Genomic DNA, 22,884 nt, shown 5'->3' with positions numbered 1-22,884 from the left:
TTGTGCATCCAAATATGGACAAGATACCGGGGAAATGTGGGGGTTTTTACCCAAAGATGTCAACAAACATGGGTCAAAATGGGGCTACAAATTTGTGGGGTGGTAGCAGCTGTACTTACGAGATGCTGATAGTCCCACGAAAAGCAGAGGGGAGGCAGAGAGAAAGAGTGAGAGAAAATATATATTAGTGAAGAAATACAAGCTGAATTTTTCTGCAGTAGCAAGGGGTGTGTGGGTGGGTGTGGGTGTGCGTGCGCATATACATATATTCCTATATACATAAAAATGTAATGTATTGTCATGCTCTACAGATAGATGGCAGGTGTGTGTGTGTGTGTGTGTGTGTGTGTGTGTGTGTGTGTGTGTGTAAAACCTGACACCAAATAATTATAAATAAATAAAAAAACCAATACATTTTTGAAGTGTGACATTCCAAAGCTGTGGCTCCACCATTAATGAGGCAAAGGCTCAGGTCCCTACCCTGCCTCCATAACTTAATAAGATGAGGCAGTTTAAATGTAAGAATTTAGCACAAAGCCAGCAAAACATGCTCATGCAACTCTACTGTGTGAAAAAGCTGTAGTTGTGGCCATTTCCAAAGAGCGCAAAAATGTCAACATATAAACATGTATGTGGAGATGAAGCCACTGAGAGAAAGAAGGGCAATATATTTCATGCAAAAGAAGCTGCATTGAGCAAGCATGAAGGGAAGGCTTCCAGTGTTCCTGTTTAATTCAGTCCTGCATTCGGAACCACGAGGACTAGAACCTTGCTCTCTCTTTTAAATGAATTGCAGCAGCAGAGCATATACTTTGCATGCAGAAGATTCCCAGGTTTAATCCCCTGGTAAGGCTAGGAGAGAGGCTCCGCTTCCGAAAATCTAGGGAGCCGCTGCAGGTCATTGTAGATAATACTGAATCTGATGGATTGGCTCAGATAAGGCAGCTTGATGTCTCTGTTATAACAATGCTATGTGAACCCAGAAGAATGGCTGGTTAAGTGAATGAGCATGCAGACATTTTACATGCTCTCCTCCATGCCCAGCCAACAAGTTTTCTAACTTACGCTTGCATAGTTGTTGTAGCTGTTTGGAAAGTGAAGAGGTTCTCTTTGGGAAACCAAGTTCTGATGGGGACATCATCTGTAAGAGAGGTAAACAGTCACAGCAATGAGCATTGAGTCCTACGAAGAGAGGGAACACGGTTTAAGTTCACTAAAATTACGCATGGTGTGGACAAAGCATAAAGAGATATGTTTTTCCCTCACCAGAGTTATCATGGGATGAAAGGAAGAGCAGATCATCTGATGAAATTAAGTAGGACAGACAAAAGAAAACACTCCAGACAGCAGAGAAATGGAAAGGTGGTGAAGGACTCCAGCCTCAGTAAGCTTTCAAAGTGGATTAGACAGCTCCATGGAGAAAGACAGATCTATCAATGGTTATCAGCAATGCTGGCTCTATAGCTTGAACCAGGATACCTGAAAGATCTCCCCATATGAACCTGATACTAGCCACAATGGTTATGTTCTCCTTCCACTAAGGGAGCCAGTATGCCTCTGAATACCAGTTCCTTGGGTTCGCAAGTGGGAGAGTGTTATTAGACTCAGCTCCTGTTTGGGGGCTTTCCATAATGGGCATCTGGCTACTGTGAGAACAAGGATGCAAGATGCCCCTCTAACCTATTCCAGCAGCCAGTCTTTCCTTATGTTCTTATCCTTTGACTTAGGAGCTTCAGGATCCAAAATCAATTAAAACTCTGTAACGGGCACTTTGACCTGAAATGACCCCTGGGAGGGGGGAAAAACATGCTATTTGTTCGACCAGTACCCTTCCTTTACTAAGTTACCTGCCACAGAAGTTTCATGACTTGTACATTACTTTATCATTTAATAAACAAAACCAGAGAGTTGTCAGCCACCCAACCATAATGCAGATCGCAACATCTAACTGGGCGTGGAGCTAAATCCTAGACGGCAGGGCCAGGGAACCTTTTTTCAGACTGAGGGCCACATTTCCTTTCCTAGCAAACCTTCTGGGGGCCACATGCCTGTGGTGGGTGGAGCAAGAGCCAAAAGTAAGTGGAGCAGCAGTGTAAATAATAAATGGAACCTCCACTTGCAGAAACTGTCTCACCATCCAATTGCTAGCTGCATCGAATAAGCTACAGGAGCTGGGTATCACCCCACCCACAATTTTCCCAGGGAAAATCAGACTACCCACTGTTGGAGACAAGAGCACAGGCCTTTCGTTCGAGCTATAAGGGTATCTTTTATTCCGTTATTTACCTGACACGCGGTCAATGCTATACATTCTCTCCAGCTTTTTCCGGCGCCAGCCAGTCTCGCCGGCCTGGTGGTGGTGGTGGTGGTGGTGATGGGGGTGGTGGGGATGAGAATGCTCTATGTCGAAGGCGTGCTGGGAAGGCGCAGCCAGGTGGTTGCAGCTTGGGCACTCCTTGGAGACCTGGCGGCTGCTTGCCCAGCTCCCTTTGCAGTGCCTCCCAATGTTGTGGGAGCTGACCGCATTCTGGAGAGGCTGGCCCTGGGAGCAGTCTTCCTCCTCTTCCTCCTCAGCCTCAGCCCCTTTGATGACCACCAGCTCCATACTCTCACTCTGGTGTTGGGAGAGCATAGGCCTCTCCCCGGAGATAGTGTAGACCCGTGGTTTGGGCCCCTCGCCGGCCAGCTTCTCGCCACGCTCCTCTGAGAAGCTGCGTTCAAATTTGCCATCAGAAATGAGGGACAGGCGGCGCTTGTTCTGGGCTCCCTGGTGCATATCTGGGGAGTCCTCCTGCCCAACATAGGATTCAGCAAGCAGGTGATCTGGAAGGAAAGGAGCATATGGTAACCTGAGTTAAAGGTGCCTGTTTTCTTTTTCTCCAGTGTGAAAAGAAATATGGAGTCCAGGATCTGAAGTTGGACAGACTTTGAGTTCAGGCACTACTAGCAGGGCACTTCTGATGTTCATAAGACAGTAAAGCCCCATGTCCGGACAATGGAAACATATTCAGCCTTCTGAATCTTCCTTCTGAAATTTGAGAACATATTACCTGCCCAGTTTCAAACATATGATCATTATCATCATTATTAATCTAGTTTGGGAATTTTCCTTCTAGTTTGGAATTTTCATTTTCATAAATGCAGTGCAGAAACTCACGAGGACTAAAACCTTTAATAAAAGAAATTAAAGCCAAGATTCTCAGGCAGCTGAATCCAACACTACACCAACCCTTTCTACACTCCTGCATAATTGCAGCGCGCGCACACACACACACACACACACCAGCCCTGTATATCATATTGCATAAATTTTAAAAATGCAGGTTTCTTTTTGCCTATCCTTCCATAACTGGACACCACAAAGTTTTGCAGCAAGTCATTGGGGGGACGGGACGCCATTTATTTACTGATCATTTTATTGTTTTATCCTTTTTGTAAATTGTTTTGAGGTTTTTAGTTTTGTTTACAATCAAGCAGCTAATAAATTGCATGAAATAAATAAATTAAATAGTTTAAATAATACCACACCCACACAAACAACTTCGACGGGGCTCTTTTGGAAAATGTATTTTTATGCCACGTAAGCTGCCTCAAGTAGACTATAAATAATTTTAAACATGAGTATAACATAAAAATCAGCACATCCTCCTACCTGAACCATTCTGGCCTTCCGGATGGTTCTGAGAGAGATAATCTCCGAAAGCCCTTGCCGCTCTTCAAATTGTCCAGTGTGCAGAAGCACAAAATGGTGGAGAGAAGGAAGAAAAAGAGGAGAGGAGAGGAGAGGAGAGGAGAGGGGAGAGAGAGAGAGAGAGAGAGAGTTAGCAAAGCAAACTAGCAAAATCCAGCTCCAAAGTGTTTTGTCACCCACTCATAAAAATGGGGGAAATCCCCACCCACAATCCACCCACAATCAACCCACAAGCCACTCGCTCTATTCCTCACACACACCTCAAAGCCGCCATTATCCTAACAGTGGAGGAATATACCTACATTATATGCTTTCTGCAGGAGGAGAGGGTGGCAAAAAAGCAACTTAGAGGTGGGGGGTAGGCAGACTGTGGAAACCACACAGGCAGAAAGATTATTCTCCTCTCAGTACCTCTGTTCCAGTTAGAGACTGCTCTCTCTGTCACAACCCACAGCTGCTTTTTTTTTAGATAAAAACGAGCAAACAGCAATGTCAGGAAATCAGACTCTCCTGCTTTCATTTGGACCCAAGCACCGCCCACTGCAGCCTTTCTCAAACTTGGGTCTCTAGATGTTGTTGGACTACAACTCCCATCATCCCTGACCTACTGGTCCTGCTAGCTAGGGATTGTGGTAGTTGTAGTTCAACATCAGGGGACTTAACTCTTGCATTCTGCATTAATGTGGGGTGGGGGGTAAAGTGCAAGATGAGGTCCGTTGATGTGATGGGCAAAGCACCTCTGTCAATTGACTGCAGATCACCCAAAGTTAAAGAGAGGGGCTGGGTGGGAAATGACAGAGAAATTGAGAGAGAGACTAGTTCCTAGCTATTCCAAAACTGCAGCCTCTTAGGAAAATTAGTCATCCACTCTGCTGCACAATTGTCGCGATCCAGGACATTACCCCAAAACCTGTACCGAGGAAATCTAAAGTAGGGGAAGCTAACAGAGTGCCCTCTGGAAATTGCTGTGCCATGAATACTATTGGCCCCAGCCAGAACGGTCCATGGTCAGGGATGATGGGAGTTGTAGTCCAGTGATATACAGAGGTAAAGCATTCTTATATCACTTTTAACATATAGAGAGTCCTGGGAACTGTAGTTTGTTAAGTTGCGCTTGCAACTTTGGAGGTCACAGTACAGTTTTCAGGGTTCTCCATGACTCTTAGCGTGGTGCGAAAATGCTATTTATTATATTTCAGGGGTCCCCAAATTAAGGCCCGGGGGCCGGATGCGGCCCAATCGCCTTCTAAATCCGGTCCGCTGATGGTCCGGGAATCAGCATGCTTTTACATGAGTAGAATGTGTCATTTTATTTAAAATGCATCTCTGGGTTATTTGTGGGGCATAGGAATTCATTCATATTTATTTTTTAAATATAGTCTGCCCCCCCCACAAGGTCTGAGGGACAGTGGACCGGCCCCCTGCTGAAAAAGTTTGCTGACCCCTGTTATATTTACATCCCACCTCAAGGAGCTGAAGTTCTCCTCCTCCTAATTTTATCCTCACAACAACCCTGTGAGGTAGGTTAGGTGCAAGGGTGTGGATGTGGATGTGGCCTCAGAGGGATGTCACTTCCAGGCTTCAAATCAAAACAGATAGATCTGGTAAGGGCAGTCCAGAGAACCAACTCGATCCTTCCCTGCCACCATCACCGGACGCATCAAGGAGAAGACGCTGGAGCTGCCTCTTTGCCACAGCACTGCACTGAACCATCTATGTTCAAGGGCACCTTTTGTTCTGTCCTATTCAAGCATGCTTGACTGCAGGAGTGTGCTGCACCATCTCTGGAAGGACTATGTAGAGGCTCTTTCACAGCCCAGGGGAAGAAAAAGAGAGTCGTTTCCCACTGGAAAATTCCACCAGCTAAAAGCTTGCACCTTTTCCAGTCATAACCCAAAGGACGGTGACAGAGACGGAAATCCAGCTGAGGCAGCTGGAGGGCACATCCAGGGTGTCACTATTTTGCAGGTGGGATTCAATCACATACTGGCAAACCCAAGTGCTGCAAATAAAGTGGATTTAGGGCTCTTGCTGAGCTAAGATTTAAAGGAGAAATCTGATTCAGTTTGCATTTGAAGGAGAACCTACTTAAAGTACACTTTCCAAAACCATAAGCATACTGAAGCAAAAGCATCCTTCGGAATTTTGTCCTTCTCTTAATTTTGCAATGCAGGTCCCCAGGCAAGTAATGTGCGCAAACAACGTGAATGTCAGCACTTAGGATTTCAAAATGCTTCCACAGTCTCTACAGACAACATGTAGATGAAGCAGATGGACTGGTCCACTGAGAGACTGTACTGTATACTCAGTGCTCTGAAGTGGTGATAAAGAATAGGAAACCTGCCTTGCACCAGGTCAGGCCATTCATTCAGGTAGCCCTGTAGTCTCTCCTCTGACAAGCAGCTGCTTTTTCACACTGCCTTCTGCCCACAACATTTTAAACTAGTGATGCATTTTTATCTGGGACCTTTTGCAGTTGCATTAGGAAGCAGCATACAGACCATTTGTCTACCCAGCTCAATACTGCCTACACTGGCTGGCAGCAGCTCCCCAGTCACACTGAGGATTTTTTGTATGTAAAGCATGTGCTCTACCAGGAAGCTATGAAAACAAAGAAAAATTCTAGTCCTCATAGTTCTGAGGATGGATTAGATAGGACTACAGGAAGCTTCCCTGTACAGAGTCAGACCACTCGTCCAACGCACCTGGGCCTTCCACACGTGACGCAGATGATTTTGATCAGGATGATTTTGAAATCGATTTGAATGATGATTTTTGAAATCGGTGAACTGAATTATGGTGATTTCAAAATCAATGATTTGAATCATCATGCTTTTAAAATCAGTGGTTTCAATCATCACTTCAGAATTCATCATGATTTAAAGCATCGATTTCGGAATCATCATGATTAAAAGCATCGATTTCAAAACCATCATGATTTGAATCACTGATGAAAATCATTTATTTTAAATCAATATTTTAAAATCAATGATTAAAATAATAAAATACATAAAAAATACATAGCATCATTAAAGACATCAATGACCATTACATATTTGATGGTAAGAGTTTTGTATTTGTTGGTCCAGTTTTGTACAGATCTACAGTGGTACCTTGGTTCCCAAACTTAATCCGTTTCAGAAGTCTGTTCCAAAACCAAATCGTTCCAAAAGCAAGGTGCACTTTCCCATAGAAAGTAATGCAAAATGGATTAATCCGTTCCAGACTTTTAAAAACCCTAAAACAGCCATTTAACATGCATTTTACTATCTAATGAGACCATTGATCCATAAAATGAAAGCAATAATCAGTGTACTGTACTATAACATAAATAATACAGTATTGTAGATGATAAAAATTAAAATTATTTTTTCCTTACGTGCACTGATGATAGTCGTTGTTTGATTTTATCCATTTCTGCAGTCACACAATCAATCAATCAATCAGTAGCTGAATTGGTTTCCACACAGTCACAAAAACAAGTCACAAAAATGAAGTCACAAGCCACAGTCACAAGTCAGTCCCATAAAACAAAGAACAAGTCACAGTCAAAAAATTGAAAAAGCCACACAACCAAAAATGCAAAAACAAAAAACCTCCAAATATCACCTCTGTTTTGTGTGGGTGCTCGGGACTCAGCAGCCAACAGACTCAACAGGAAGCAGTGGAGGACTCAGTTTGCAAATGGAGCACACTCAACAGGAAGCAGAACATGTTCTTATTCCAAGGCAAAGTTCACAAACCAGAACACCTACTTCCAGGTTTGCAGCATTCTATTTCCAAGTTGTTCATGAACTAAGCTGTTCTAAAACCAAGGTACTACTGTATTAGAATTTTGCTCCAAATAATGTTGCTGGGGACAGAAAGAGTCTCATGAGAATTAAAATCAAAAATTAATTGCAAGTTGATACTGAAATGTGATGCTAACAATTAGGAAAGTGAGAAACGGAAAGTGAAATTGATGGTTCATCCACCCTAACAGATGAGATGGCTTTCTAGTCATATTCCTGTCATCTCTTGAGCTCTCGCTCAGATTTGTTTTGACTCCCTTGCTAAATGTGCTTGGTCCCTGCAGGTAGGCACAAACTGGCCAGCAGCTCCATTAACAGACAAAGTAAAGCAAGAGAGGGAGAAAAACAGAAACAGCCTGAGAACTTGGCGTCCAGCCCAACAAAGTCCTTCGCCATCACCAACCAGGCTGTGCTCAGAGAGGAGGCTTTTGTCTGGGTGATGTTCTTTGGAAATACAAAGATTTCAAAACATTAACTGGCATTTTGCAAACCCAGAGCTTTGCAAAAAAAAATAATGCAAATGGTCCTCCTTCGTCCATGTCATAGGCTTGCATCCTGACCTTTCATACATAAGTGATAATGCCCCTCTCTAGCAACATTAAACAACAACTGGCTCAGCCAGGGCTAAGGGATGGAACCTAGCACACATGAACACACATACCGGTACTGCAAGTGAGAATAGGATGCTGGACTAGATGGGGCACTGGCCTGATCCAGCAGGCTCTTCTTATGTCCTCCTTCTTACTTATTAGACTTGTTAGTGGTGAGCTCATCGTAGGTCTACAAGTGACTGACAACACAATTGAAAACCAATGCTGTGTACATTTATATCACATTGAAAGCATATTATCCCTTCCTCAAAAGAAGAATCTTGGGAACTGTATGGGCTCTGGGAATTGTAGCACTGGTATTCTTTTTTTGGGGGGGGTTAAATGTGCTGTCAATATGTGCTTGTAGAGCCGCACATAACCTCCTATAACAAAACAACCCCCCCATAGCAACAAAGCAACCCCCTATAACAGCCACATAAACCTTTGGCAGCACAGTAATGACAAAAACAACATCTTTTCAGTCTAATCGAAAGCCAGGGGTGGTGGGGAGGTCAACTGGTGCTGAAAAGATGTCAGGGGAAACCCCTGGCAGACCTCACTGGGAAGAGCATTGCACAGACTTAAATGTGGGAAGCTGCTTATGCAGACTCAGTTCACTAGAGCCCATCTAGACCAGCGCTGACTGCTCTGATTGGCAAAACAATGTAGAAATAAAGAAATGGTTAGTTGCAAGCCAACAATGTCCACAGTCCGGAACACATTAGAAATTTTGCCATAGGAATCAATGAGAATTGTCGACTTGCTATGTGAATGCTCCCCTAACAAATGTTTTCCTGATCATGCATTGTGTTCGGATAGTGAGATCTGTGTCTACTGATTGAATTTGTTTAACTGATTTCTGTTCCTAACCATAGATGAACAAGTAGACCTGCAGTGATTCCCACTTCCTTTTCTGTTTTCGTTGGAATTCTCTGGCAACCATGATAGCAATCGTGACCACCACTGAAATGTCACCACGCATGTGACAACACTCCCTTCCAGCTTGCAAAAAATGCACTAATGTGCTTCCACACCCGCAGCAGCTGTGGTCATGATAATCGGTTATTTTTGCATATTGGATTTTCTGCAGCAAGGAGAAATCTGGATGAAAACATTTTTAGAGGTGCAGGATGGCAGCATCACGTACATGTTGCAAAACAAAAACAAAAACTTGTTATGTAGTCAGCAGTGATTCAACACTCAACTTCTACCTGGAAGTACTGACACATGCTCTCTGCACAAACCTTTTTTATACACAAGGACTAGAACCCAGGAAACCAGGGACTCGGCTAGATTGGTAAAGAAAAAGCAATTTATATGTGTTGTATATGCGATACACTACTAGTTTTCCCAGTAGTGATGTATGGAAGTGAGAGCTGGATCATAAAGAAGGCTGATCGCCGAAGAATTGATGCTTTTGAATTACGGTGCTGGAGGAGACTCCTGAGAGTCCCATGGACTGCAAAAAGATCAAACCTATCCATTCTGAAGGAAATCAGCCCTGAGTGCTCACTGGAAGGACAGATCCTGAAGCTGAGGCTCCAATACTTTGGCCACCTCATGAGAAGAGAAGAATCCCTGGAAAAGACCCTGATGTTGGGAAAGATTGAGGGCAGAAGGAGAAGGGGACGACAGAGGACAAGATGGTTGGACAGTGTTCTCGAAGTCACCAACTTGCGTCTGACCAAACTGCGGGAGGCAGTGGAAGGCAGGAATGCCTGGCGTGCTCTGGTCCATGGGGTCACTAAACAACAACAAAATGTGATATAACACTGTGCCACCTGGTGGCGCTGTGGGGTCCCGTGGTTCCCTGTTTAAATTTACAATGTGTGTAACTGAAACACTTCTATGATGTGTCTAGATCCAGCCCAGGGTTTCAAATCAATGGATGAACTTGGGACTGTTACTGTCTCTCTCAGTCTCTAACCGACCTCACAGTATTGTTGTGAAGATAAAAAGGATGGGGAGAACCACATACACTGCCTTGCTCTCTCTGTGGGGGGGGGGGGGAGGAAGTGTAATATAAATGCAATTTTTTTATAAAAACAAACAAACAAACAGATAAATAAAATAAAATAAAAAGTGCCATCCAGATCATTTTTAATTTGTCATCAAAGTTTCTAGGGTTTGTAGAGAGAGACTGTTGCCCCTGTGAAATTTTAACACAAGAACACACAAATCCAATGCTGGAACCCATTCTGAGAGCAAGATAAATCAAATAAAAACACGAATAAGCTGAAAGTCACATGGCAGGGAGGGTGGGAATTTCCTAACCTACCTCACAGGGTTGTTGTGGGAATTCAGAGGGGGAGAATCATGTACACCACCTTGAACATCTTGGAGGAAAAGATGGGATATAAATGCAATAAGAAATAAGAAATAAATAAATAAATAAATAAATAGCCAGAAACATTAAGAAGAGTAAGAAAACTATTACAGCTTGGTAGATGGATTGAAGTATTCTAAAGCAGGACTTTGATGATATCTAATTTTAACTGATCTCTTGAAGAGCTTATAAAGTTGTTTATCAACCCCAAACTCAGAAATTCTTAGGACTGCAAATGAAATAAAGTCCAGAAATATCAATACATAAATAAATGCATTTATTAATTGTCAATCACCATTACTAGGATGCATTTTAAAAAAATTATTATTATTTTTAAAAAGGAAGCAAAGTAACTCTGCAGCGGCACACTTTTTTAAAAGCAAGAAAGCCACAGGATATGAGAACACTGTTGTATTGGACAAGGGATATGCACTCTGTACATGCTCATGCACTTAACTTCCTTTCAGCTTTTTATTTATTTCCCATATGCTGTGTACAGGTAAGCCACTAACCTCCAATGCAGGTAAGTAATGCAATGGAAATGATGCAACAGTGGTAATCCAACTTCTGTTCACACAGAAATTAACAATAGTGGCAAATGTGGCTAATTCAATTAAATTAATTAGCCTGATTAAATTTTGTGCACTTTACCTCGCAAACTTCTTTTCTTCTCCCCCACCCCACCCCGGCCCTTTTTGACACCCTTTCGACCTCTATGTCCTTTATTCGCCCTCTGCCATTTGTCCCATTGGCCCCGGGGCTGTTGGTGGTGTCGGTACAGACCGCGGTTGCATCGCTAAAGCAATGTGGGTGGAAATCATGCAGAGGAAAGCGCTTCCATCCCAGCTCTTTATTAAGCCAGAGCCGTGACTTGGGCAAAAGCAGCTTTGCGAAGCAGCTCTCTATCCAGACTTCCAGAAAGAATACACAGCAGCCCTTCTCTGCAGCAGAGGGGAAAACACTCAAGCGACGCCCTCTCCTCAGCCCCGAGTAGGTTCCTCACTGCCGCACTTGAAGTAAGCGGCCAAGGCGGTGAAGTTAAGGAAAGAACCATTTGGATGGAGCAGGTATGCAAAAGGCGATCAAAGAGGCACCCAAAGCGCCGAGATTCCCGCGCAACCGATGCAGTTATAACGCAGCAAGCGGGAGGCAGGTTCGTTACTGAGCGCCAGCGTTGCACGCCTGAAAGCACAGCAGCTCAAAGCAAAGACCAAAAGCCACAGGGGGCATGTAATGACGGGGGTGGGGTGGGGTGGGGTGGGTTTCAGGCTTGCGGTTAACCTTCTGGCATCCAGAGTTTGCCTGCCTGTGGCATTCCCTGCTACAAGCAAGTAAAAAAACCCAAACACATAGGAGCCTAAAAATGGGCGGGAGAGTCTGATGCTGCCTGCAGACCAGCGAATAAGCCATGAGAAGGAATTGTTTGCTACTACCGCGGCAAACGAATAGGAAAATATAAGCTTCTGCATCTGAGAAATCCTCACACAAGACACTCATTGCCCAGGGAGAGAGTCAGAGTGGAGTTGTTAGGCTAGGACTTGGGGGACCGGGATTCAAATCCCCACTTGGTCATGAAAGACGATCTTTGTGCCAGTCGTGGTCTCTCTGAAGCTACTTCACAGTTTTGTTGTGGGGATGGGAGAAGGAGAGGGGGGGCCACAGAAGCCACTCTGGAAGCACCCAAGCGATTTGAAAGTAAGGTGGGACATAAAACACACCACAGGCTCACCTCATAAGCAAGTTCATGGAGAGGAAATCGTTCTCTTCTCAATGGCTCAAGCAAGTGAGGGAGTGGGGAATTCTCCACCATGGTCTCTTCCAACACCTTAGTTGGTGACCTTTACTCCTCCAACTCTGCCCCCCTCAAAGCTCTCCTAGGAATATAGGAAGCGCCCTGTTGAATCAGGCTGAAGGCCATCACCCAGCAGCCTGCTCTCACTGTGGCCAACTGGGTTTCTCCAGAAAGTTATTGAGCAGCTGGTGAGTGCAAGAGCCCTCTCCCCTAGTGCAGTTTCCAGCAGCTGGTATTCAGAAGCATTACTGTCTCCAAGGGAGAACACAGCCACAAGGGTTGCTAACAACGGGTAGCCTTGCTCTTCATGAATTTATCAAATCCTCTTTTAAAGTTAGTGTTCGCCCCTGTATCTGGATGGATAGATGAAGGACAGAGGAATCAGAATATAAGAAGAATAATATAAGAAGGGCCTGCTGGATCAGGCAAAAGGCCCACCTAGCCTTGCATCCTGTTCTCACAATGACCAACCCGATGCCCCAAAGTCCACAAGCAACGCCTGAGCACAACTGCAACTCTCCCCACACATAATTCCCAGCAACTGGCAGTCAGCGGCATACTGCCTCTGACAGTGAAGGTGGAACATAGCCTTATCCTCCATCTCTTCTCCTGCTTAAACACATCTGTCTTTCTCCTGCTGCACCCTGAATGCCAAGAACATAGGAGCCTATTTTTCTATAACAGCAGCCTTGCATTTAAGCACTGGCCTGGTAGCCATCCGCTGCCAGAAACGTACATGCAAGTGAGTGAAGACACTGGCAGAGGAAGGATGAGTCACATCACCCCTTCCTTGGTACCCAATATTCAAATGTATCTCTCCATCCGTTCCTACTCCAGATCACAGCAGGCGAGTGGTAAATAAATACATTGCAGGCAAGTTATTTTTGTGGGCGTATTTACCATTTGTTTAAACACATTTCAGGGAAGGGAAATACTTTCTTGCAATGTTGCAATAATTATAAATTAAACACATTTGTAACAACATACAAATACCACAGTTAAAAACTAAATACAAACTATCACAATTTAAAATAATAATAATTTAAGCAGAAGCAATAATATTAGAACAGACTTTGTCAACATCTGCCCCTCCCAGATGTTTTGTACTATAATTCCCATCAACCCCCAGCCTGGGAACTGTGGTTCATAACATCTGGAAAGTGCCAGGGGTGGTGGCTGGGGCTGATGGGAATTGTAGCCCAAAGCATCAGGAGGGCGTCAGGTTGGCAAGTACTGCATTTTGACATTAAAATCAGTATTCTGGCCAATAACAGCATCTTATACATTCCTTTTCTATTCTTTTGACATGGAAGTTGCCCAAACCTATGCAGGAGCAATTTGAAACCCTAAAGGTATCTGTGGACACACACACACACACACAATCCTATTTGACACAGCCAGAATATATAAGAGCTTTGGACCATCTCTTCTCACCCACCACCCAAATTGGGTGAAATCAAATTACTATGTTAATTAATATGGAATGAAATATGCACTGCACTCAATATAAGGATGACCAAGATGATTTGAGAGTTCCACCCATACCGTCTTTGGAAGAGAGCCAGCTAGTACCTCCAGAGGGACCCTGGTTCTCAAGGAAGACTTCTAGATGATTCATAAGCCCCACTGGAAATAGGAACAGTTGTTTACCCCTACCATCCCAGCTCCCAGGATTCTTTGGGGGAACTGGTGTGCTTTAGGTGTATAGTATCTAACGGTATGCAGCCTTAGCACTCTTTTTTTCATGCCACACTGATGACTTCATTTCTGTGTGTGCACGTTTAGAAAAAGAGAGTCGGAAGGAAACCCTAAAAGTCATCTAGTTCAACCCCACAAAGTAGAGTCCATTGCCTTCAAAGTCTGCTCTACTGTCAACTGGTTCATTTATTTATTTATTTATTTATTTATTTATTTAACATACATACATACATACATATCCTGTGCATCTGGCTGGGTTTCCCCAGCCACTCTGGGTGGCTCCCAACAGAATATTAAAAATGTGATAAAACATCAGACATTAAAAACTTCCCTAAACAGGGCTGCCTTCACATGTCTTCTAAAAGTCAGATAGTTGCTTAGTTCCTTGACATCTGATGGGAGGGCATTCCACAGGGCAGGTGCCACTACCGAGAAGGCCCTCTGCCTAGTTTCCATCAGAGAGTCCTTCCTAATGTTTAGTATTAATCGTTTTTTCTTGTATTTTTAATCCACTGCTCTGGGTCCTACCCTCTGGATTAACAGTACAGTGGTACCTCGCAAGACGAACGCCTCGCACAACGAAAAAATCGCAAGACGAAAGCGTTTTGCAATTTTTTCGAAGGCTCGCAAAACAAAGTCGTCTATGGCCGTGCTTCGCAAGACGAAGTAGCCTCGCCACCCTGCGCTCCAGAGGAGGCCGCGGTTTGGATTCCGACGGCGACGGGAAGGGAAGCTGCCGCTGCTTACCTTGAGGACTCCGCCGTCGCGGCTGGGGGTGACGTCCACAGCCGCCGCTTCTGCCTCCTGGCGGGCTGGCGGGCAAGCACTGGCCGCTTCTCTCCCTCGACGATCCGGCAGGAGCAGCAGTGGGGCTCGCCAGGCGGCCCTTGGAGGCAAAGGCGGCAGCACCTGAAGGAGCGGAGGCTGCGGCGGGAGAAGACCCCTGGCCCTCCTGCTTCCCTCTCCCCAGAGCCTTAAAGACTTCCGGCCATGGTGGGTGAGTCAGCACCTTTTTTTTCCTTTCACTTTTTTTTTTTTTGCCCATAGGAAAGCATTAATTAAATTTCAATGCATTCCTATGGTAAACCGCGCTCCGCAAGACGAAATTTTCGCAAAACGAAACGACTCATAGAATGAATTAATTTTGTACCACTGTAAATAAATCTGCTCCTTCAACTGTGACATTTACCCCTCTGGAGTAAATGTTTCAAGATTGCCACCTAATCTTCTATAGACTAAACACACCAAGCTTTACCAACTTTTACTCCCAGGAACAGGGTCCCCAAGCCTTTCACTATTTTCGTTGCCCTCCTCTGGACTCATTCCATTGTGTTGACAGCCTTCTGGAACTTTGGCACCCACAATAGGAGATAGTACATAAGCTGAAGACCAACCAAAGCTGATTAGAGTGGTACCCATTACTTCGCACAATCTGAGCATCCTAGTTCTGCTGCTGCAGCCTACGATCACATTAGGCTTTTTAGCCACTGCTTCACGCTGCTGGCTAGCATTTTAGCTTTCATTCTACTAAAAAAAACCCAAAGCTTTTTTTACATCCACAACTGTCAAGACAGCTGGCACCCAAACCTATATTTTTGCTTAGTTCAATGGTCCTTACTCTGAAGTAAGTACACATCGGATTAAATAAATAAAAGGTCTGAATTGGGAGAACTGCATCTGTGTATATTTCTCTGTTGTTATCCCTTGTCTCCTTCCATTTTCTGATCACCACTGAGAATATTTTAAAACAAAATTTCCAGATCAGGGACCTCGGGACTCATACGCTTACACCAATCACCACAAACACTTAACTAGTTGCCACAGTCTTCGGTGGCTCATAGAAAGGAAATTGAACTTTTTAGAAGACACTTTCAAAATTCCAGTAGCTCCAGTTTCGAGTGGGAGGTGGGAGAGAAGAGATAAATCTGTCTTGGGGCAGAAAGTTGCAAGACATCAATTTTCTTTGTTGTCCTTAATAAAAATCTGAGAACTTTGGAAAGCTGACCGAAGCAGCAACTCCAAATATTTCCATCCTCTGCTCTCTCTCTGCAACCTTACATACCTATTCCTTCAGTAAGGGGCAGGAGACATGTCTGAAAATGATCTGAATCCCCCCCCCCCAATTTGATACATTTTAATCAGAGCCAAGGTTTACTCACACCTATTCACATGCTTCAGATATGCAGTTTGTAAATCTAGGAAGAGACAGACATCAGAAGTTGCCTCATGCTGAGCCAGGCGCTTGGTCCATCCAGCTCTGTAATGTCTACACTGACTGGCAGCTCCAGGGTTTCTTTCATTCAGGGTGTATTTTTCCAGCCCTACCTAGAGATGCTAGGGATTGAACCTGGGACCTTCTGCATGCAAAGCAGGTGCTCTACCAATGAGCTATGGCCTTGCCCCATTGGCCCCTCCTCATTTTAGGTCTTCAGGAAATAAATCTGAGAAGTGTCTCCACCACCACTTTGTTCAGCACAGCACAGTGTACCAATGGGAGATTTATTTCATTTGTGGTATTTGTAAGATTTCCTCCCACCATCCTTCACCCGTTAAGGTTACAGGAAAGGTCAAACAGTTTTATTGCAGCTCTAAAGACAGACAGTACAGTTGCGAATGTAAAGAAAAAGTTAAACCGGTCCAGCCAGAACAGAACAGAACAGCAGGAAAGCTATACTAACGGATGGCGTTCAGAGACACCCCCTGTTGAAATGGGTGTTGCAGTTGTTTACAAGGATCCAGGCCAAGAATGAAAGTTGCAGAGAGCTTAATTAACCATCTTGGGAAGAGCTGGGTCAGGTGCTCTGGGACTGAAATTAAGAGCTTCTCGGAAGAAACCCAGAGACTTTGAGCTGCAGTTTTGAGCATCTCAGATACCAACAACCTGCAGAGATGTATTTATCTCTGGTAGGGATGGGAGAGATATTAATAAGAGCCTCAGAAGAGCCTGCTAGATCAGGCCAGTGGCCCATCTGGTCCAGAACCCTGTATATCAGATAAGAAAGATTTGATTCAGTTTGCATTCAAATACAAACCTACCTAATTAAAACTTTCTGAAACAGCTTGCGAACTGAAACAGACGCCACCCTTCAGAATTCACCCCTTATCCGAATTTTCCAGTGCAATTCTCTGGCCAAGTCATATGTACAAAAACACAGATACTAGCATAATATGCACCTGAAAATGCATATACAGTATTAGGGAAAATAACATGTACAATACTACATTATATTAGAGGAAATAGCTTTGCAAAAATGCACATAAGGCAAAATGGAACGCAAACAGGTCTATCAGGAGAAATCGGCTGCCATGTCTTCAGTGTGTGTGTGTGTGTGTGTGTGTGTGTGTGTTTAATTGCAAACTGATGAGGAAATGGTGGAGAAGTGAAGCTATGGCTATTTCTGGACAAGGATAAACTGACCATTGCAGACCATGAGTTGGTTACCTTGAGGCTGGATTACTGCAATGGGCTCTATGTGGGGCTGCCCTTGGGCCTGGTTTTGGAAGCTCCAGCTGGTGCAGAAGGCGGCAGCCAGACTGCTGGAGGGGACACCTGGCTGATAACATGGGACACCATCGTGAAAACAGCTGCACTGGCTGCCCATCGACTCCTGAGCCAGGTTCAAGGGCCTTCTGTTAATTTACAAAACCCTGAACCCCAGGGACCGCCCAAACCCTTATGTCCCAACTCAATCGTTGAAGGACTGTTGTTGTCACTGAGTTGGTGGGCTTTTTTGACATCAACACAAAGCAGAGTCTTTAGTAAACCCACAACCCTGAGATTAAAAGTTTCGTGCTCTACCAATTGAGCTATCCCAGCAGCTCAAAAGCTTCATACACACCTCACAATTTCAGCATCGGCAGCCTCCAAGTTAGAAAATTATTGTCCATTTTTCAGCAGGAAAGCTCTGCTGAGATCTATAGATCAGGCAGTGTTTCATAAAGCCAGCAAATATCCCACAAATATCCCTCTGGGACATGGAGCTGGCTGAAAGACTTACGGAATCTAATAAGAGCATGCAGGGGAGCCAACTACAAAGATCCACTTGTTAATACATGCACCCCCTGATCACCTATGTTTCTAGACCACATGGAATTGTGGCACCTCCCAAGGCACAGGGGAAAAAATCATGTTGGTATGTTTGCTTTACGAAATAGTCTTGTGTTAAATTTATTCCTAATGAACGCTGGTAATAACAGCAACTGTACATTCTCTCCCTGAGTCAAGCTAAGCCTCCTACAGTTGTTGTTTTTTTTAATTACCTTATTTTAGTGATTCAGTAAAATGCCTTGTAGTTGTGTCTGCAGCTATGCAATCTGGACCAGTGCTTTTTGGAAACACAGTGTAACGTGTCAATGCTTAAGCAAACATGCATTCTAGTCCTCATTGTTCTTAGGGCAGGCTTGCAGCACTTAATCTCAGGAGCAGGGTCGGGTCAAATCCGCACTGAGAAAAAGGAGTCATTCTGAAATGGGAGAATCTATAATATCTAACACATTTGCTAATTTGGAACCATTTATTCTGCCTGTTAAAAGAGAAGAGGGGAAACCCCTGAGATCCACACACACACACACACACACACACACACACACACACCCTTTGCCTCAGCTCCTGAGATTTCAAGTAAACACTCCTAAGATCTTTGCAAGACTGTTGCCAAAATAACAAAGGCTGGGGACTGGGTCTGAATGCAAACAAAGGTTCTATGTAGCTTGACAATTTTATACCCCTGTACCAAATCCTGTGCTCAAAGTAAAATGGTGCCCTCAGAGCATGCTGATGAATTAAGTATCCCTGCTCTTCGTGGGTTGGAGTCAGGTTATTCCTGTTCATGACCAGCATCTGATCTCACAGCTTAATGTAGAAAGAATAGCCTAGAATTTTGAAAATGGGCAGAAACTCAAGGGTCACCTTGCTCGGAACCCTGAAGTCTGTCGGAAAAAGGCTCCCACAGTATCCAACCCACCCTCTAGACCAGTGGTTCCCAATCTTCTTTTCCCCCATAGACAACTTGAAAACCCGAATACCACTTAATGACTTACTACAATTTCTGTAGTACTTGCTGGTGCTAGATGCAGCATTATTTCTTTCTTTTTAAAATCATTGCTCCTTTTCTTTTGTATATTTGTTTCATTTGTGATCTTCAGTTGAAGGGCAGTATATAAATTCAGTATTATTATTATTATTATTGGCAAAATACAATTCACATTGTACAGAATTCTAATTGTATTCTCTCGTCCTACAATCTAAGAAATAAATGAAGCAATACTCATACTCAAAAACAAATACTCACAAACAAATACCGGTAAATGAAGCAATACTCCTGCGTATAAGACTACTTTTTAACCCAGGAAAATCTTCTCAAAAGTCAGGGGTCGTCTTATACGCCGGGTCGTATTTCTTATACCGTGAGTATATCCCAAACTCTATATTTTAACTGGAAAAGTTGGGGGTCGTCTTATACGCCCAGTCGTCTTATACACTGGAATATACAGTACATTAAGAAATCAATGTGAATATTTAACGGGGACACAGTGATTGTAGATCACCAGTGGTCCATGCACCTCCGTTTGCGAACCCTGCTCATGAATAAGAGTTCTGCCCAGTCTTCTGGAAAGTCTGTCTCATGGGTTCTTCCTTCCGTTCCCAAAGAGGTCCTTCCCCCACAATCAGAACCTGCTGCTTATCCTTTCCCCCAGGTCACCTCATTCTGTAAAAGGATGGCAATGAAAATTAACCACACTAAATGTCTCTTGCACAAGTGTGTGGTTTAGGTTTTTAGTTTAAAGGGGAAATAATTTCAAATTTTCAGTAAGGTTAAATTAACAGTAGGGAGTTAGGGCATCTCCAGGGAACCTGTTTATTGAGTATTTGTCCCATTGAGCATTTGTCCCACTTTGCACATGGGATGTCATTTGTTCACTTCACACTTTTCAATGCACTTCACATTCACCTTCCAAAAAACCAAAAGTCTGTGGTTTCTTTTAAGTGAATTTGTTGCACTAGGGTAGAAGACCGCTTAATAGCATTTTAAATGCACAAACCTAAACTTCCGGTATACCTGCTGGGATCCCTCCCACAAATACCGGCAGTCTGAAGGCGTCACTACATTTTAAACATCCTCTGTGTGATGCTTGCAATTCTCCTTGGTTTTGTGTCGCCAGTAGAAAATAAAAGCCGCCTATACCCCTTCATCTGGCGCTAAGGAAAAGGAACACGTTAGGGGCAAAACACAACAATGTGACGAGGCCTCTCCCCAAAGGCTCACTTTTCTTGGTCAGCACGCTGCAACCAGAGAGGGATCGTCCAAGACAAGCAGGGAGCATCCTCCAAGGCTAAGAAGTTAAACAGCTGCGGAGGCAAAGTCACCACTGCGCAAGCAGGCAGGCAGGCAGCTTGCCGCCGCCGCCGCGCCCCCCCCGCCCCCATCATTGCTGCATTCCCAGAGCTTGGAAGTTCACCAGGGCAGCCGTGGGCTCTTTGAGCCTTTGCCAAAAGAAAAAGGAAAAGTGGTCCACGGCTGGGCAGCATGCCAAAACACTTCGCACCTCACGTCATCTGCTATTTCAACCCAGCGCCAGCCGGACTAAAAATACAGAGTTAACACTTCTGGCTCACTAGCATGGTGGGAGACTAAAGGCGGGGGTTCAGCAGCAGCAGCAGCGCTGTCCTCCTACCCTCCACGCTCAACAGCAGACACTTTTGGCAGGCTGAGAAGATGCAGCACACCAGGGATAGGCTCTCTGCACTGCCGGAAGGAAAAGTGCTAGAGCCAAGAGGTGTGTGTGTTTCTCTCTGTGTGAAAACTTGGCACATGGTGATGCTTTTACTTCATCTGAGACCACACAATTTGGTGGTGGTGGTGGGGAGTTTTGTTGGAGAGAACAGCTGAAATGTTCCAGAGCCCTCTCCCCTAGGTGTGTAGCAGGGGACAGAACACCAGGCCTGCCGCTCTCTGACAAAATCCGTACAGCGATGGGTAGGAGCATTGAAGGAGCGCATCGTTCCGGTCCAGCATACTCCAAAGCCCGATACGAGCCAGCAGTCAGAAGGGAAATACAGTACACAATCCGGGTTTGTGGCAGACCCCCTCCCCACTGTGCACCCTCCCCCTCCCCAGCCTCTGACGTCAATCAGAGGCGGACGAGCTCCTCCGAGCGCGGAACAAGACACCGCCGTGCTCCTCTGGAAACACGCACGTCTCCCTTGCATGCATGCTCGCTCTTCTTTCCCAGCCCTTGCACGATCCCATGCGCGCGCCCCTTCCAACCTGGTCTCTTGGTACTTGCACAGACACGCGCCCGGTGTGTTTCTTTTTGCCCCCTTACCCCAAACCTCCCTTTCCATAAATGCTCATCCATAGCAGGACGCGGAGAGACTATATCAAATCCCCCATGCTCACTCCTATTGCACACTCCTTGCTTTTTGCACCCACGACCCCAACTCGTGGGTGCAGGATTCCTGTGCAGGATTCAATCTCTCGCTGGAGTAACGGGGGTCGGAGAGAAAGAGATGACCCCCTCGCCCCCCCCTCCCTCGTCGACCATCACCATCATTGCGCCCGCAGCTCTCCTTTTTTTCGCCCCGCTAGGTTTCTTTCTTTAGGGCTAGGTTGTTCCTTCGCTTTGCATCCCGATCTCGCCCCCTCCTTTCCCCCCCCAAAAAGAACCCGAGCTCGGATTCACCTGACTTTGGCCGCCACCGACGCCACGGCCTCGTTGCGGAGCGAGCGGCGTTTGGAGACGGCCGTGCCCATCGTCCTCCTCGAAGCTCATCGCCGCCACTGCCGCGCGGAGCCGTCACTGCCGCTGCCACCACCGCCCATGCCGACCCCCACCCCCAACTCTGGGGACAGGCTGAGATCTCGGCTGCTGCTGCCTCGGCGGGCCGAGCGGAGTCCGCCTCCTCTTACCCCTCCCAGGCAGACCCCTGCGAGTGTCGCTGGAGGAGGAGGAGCCGGAGGAGGAGCCGCCGCCGCGACTAGCCGCCCCTCGGCGCGCATCGCGGCTGCTCATTGACTGCGGCTGGGGCGCCACAGGAGAGACCTGACGGGGCGGGGTGCAGGAAGCCCAGGCTGGGCCATGCCTATATTTGGGGAGGCTCTGGGGCGGGGAGGGAAAGCGCCGGCAGTAGGATCGGTGGAGTGCTTCTGAGGATGTGCAGAGTGCCCTGGAACCACCCTCACAGGAGGCGGCCAAGTGATCTTGGAATCCGAGGATCCTGGCTCAACGCGGAAGCTCCGAGCCGGCTGGGTGCGTTGGCGGCAAGGCAGTCGCGGTGCTCCTGAGGACATGCATGATTGAATTAAATAAAGCTACAACGACTCTGGTCCTGTGCAAAGGACAATGCCGTCTCTTAGATATGCGCCCTCACTGATTACATCGAAGCACTGAACTAGCATCGTAGCTCAGTGGTAGAACATCTGCTTTGCATGCAGAAGGTCCTAGACTCATCACCCTAGGCTGCACGAAAAGTATTTATACATGAAATAGTACCCCTGTGAGCATACAAAGGGTCGTTCTTTCCGTTCTTTCTTCAGAACTGCCAGCAACAGGAACTGGCTTGGCTTTGACACTATCTGCTCCACTTCATTAAACTGTGGGCTACCATAAATCTTAGGTATCCTCTTGCCACCTTATCAGATGATGCAGCAAGGGGCGGCGGGGGTGGGATAAACTAAGCCTTGATTCTTCACCGCTGCGGAAGAAAAAAGTCACAGGATAGGGGGACTACTTCGTCAGTCTGAAAAATCTCAGGGACAAAGTTCCAGTCCTTAAGGCTGCAAATATATATCTGAAAGCAATATGGCTGAATAAGACTCCTGGCTCCTTCTCCCTTCCCAATTATGCTAGCAAAACCAGTCTAAGTTATGCAATTAAGAGAAAGCATTGACATTCTGCAAAGTCATCCAATTTGTGCGATTTATGGGGGGACAAAGAATTCTCTTACTACAGGAACATAGACACCCCCCTAATGGATTGCACATACAAAGACTTGC

At 45.4% G+C, this 22,884-nt stretch overlaps 1 protein-coding gene across 2 annotated transcripts in view; it reads right to left on the bottom strand.

Moving 5' to 3' along the window:
* NSMF (NMDA receptor synaptonuclear signaling and neuronal migration factor) overlaps positions 1-21,933 on the bottom strand; it is a 51,287-nt gene extending 29,354 nt beyond the window's left edge. The window contains exons 1-5 of one of the 2 annotated variants that reach the window (XM_088664848.1): positions 21,572-21,814; positions 3,653-3,714; positions 2,287-2,823; positions 1,066-1,141; positions 120-125 (exon numbers count right to left, since the gene is read on the bottom strand). In XM_088664848.1, coding sequence (XP_088520974.1) covers positions 120-125; positions 1,066-1,141; positions 2,287-2,823; positions 3,653-3,714; positions 21,572-21,642 — 752 coding nt within the window. In that variant the 5' untranslated portion in view covers positions 21,643-21,814. Of the gene's footprint in view, positions 1-119; positions 126-1,065; positions 1,142-2,286; positions 2,824-3,652; positions 3,715-21,571 lie in introns of both variants that reach the window. The other variant, XM_088664847.1, reaches the window with a different exon arrangement.
* Between the last annotated feature and the right edge of the window lie 951 nt (positions 21,934-22,884).

This window comes from Zootoca vivipara, chromosome Z2, assembly GCF_965207765.1.
Source record: "Zootoca vivipara chromosome Z2, rZooViv2.hap1.1, whole genome shotgun sequence".
Classification (NCBI taxonomy): domain Eukaryota; kingdom Metazoa; phylum Chordata; class Lepidosauria; order Squamata; family Lacertidae; genus Zootoca; species Zootoca vivipara.
The sequence above is the reverse complement of the archived record's forward strand: the minus strand, read 5'-3'. Positions and strand labels throughout refer to the sequence as shown.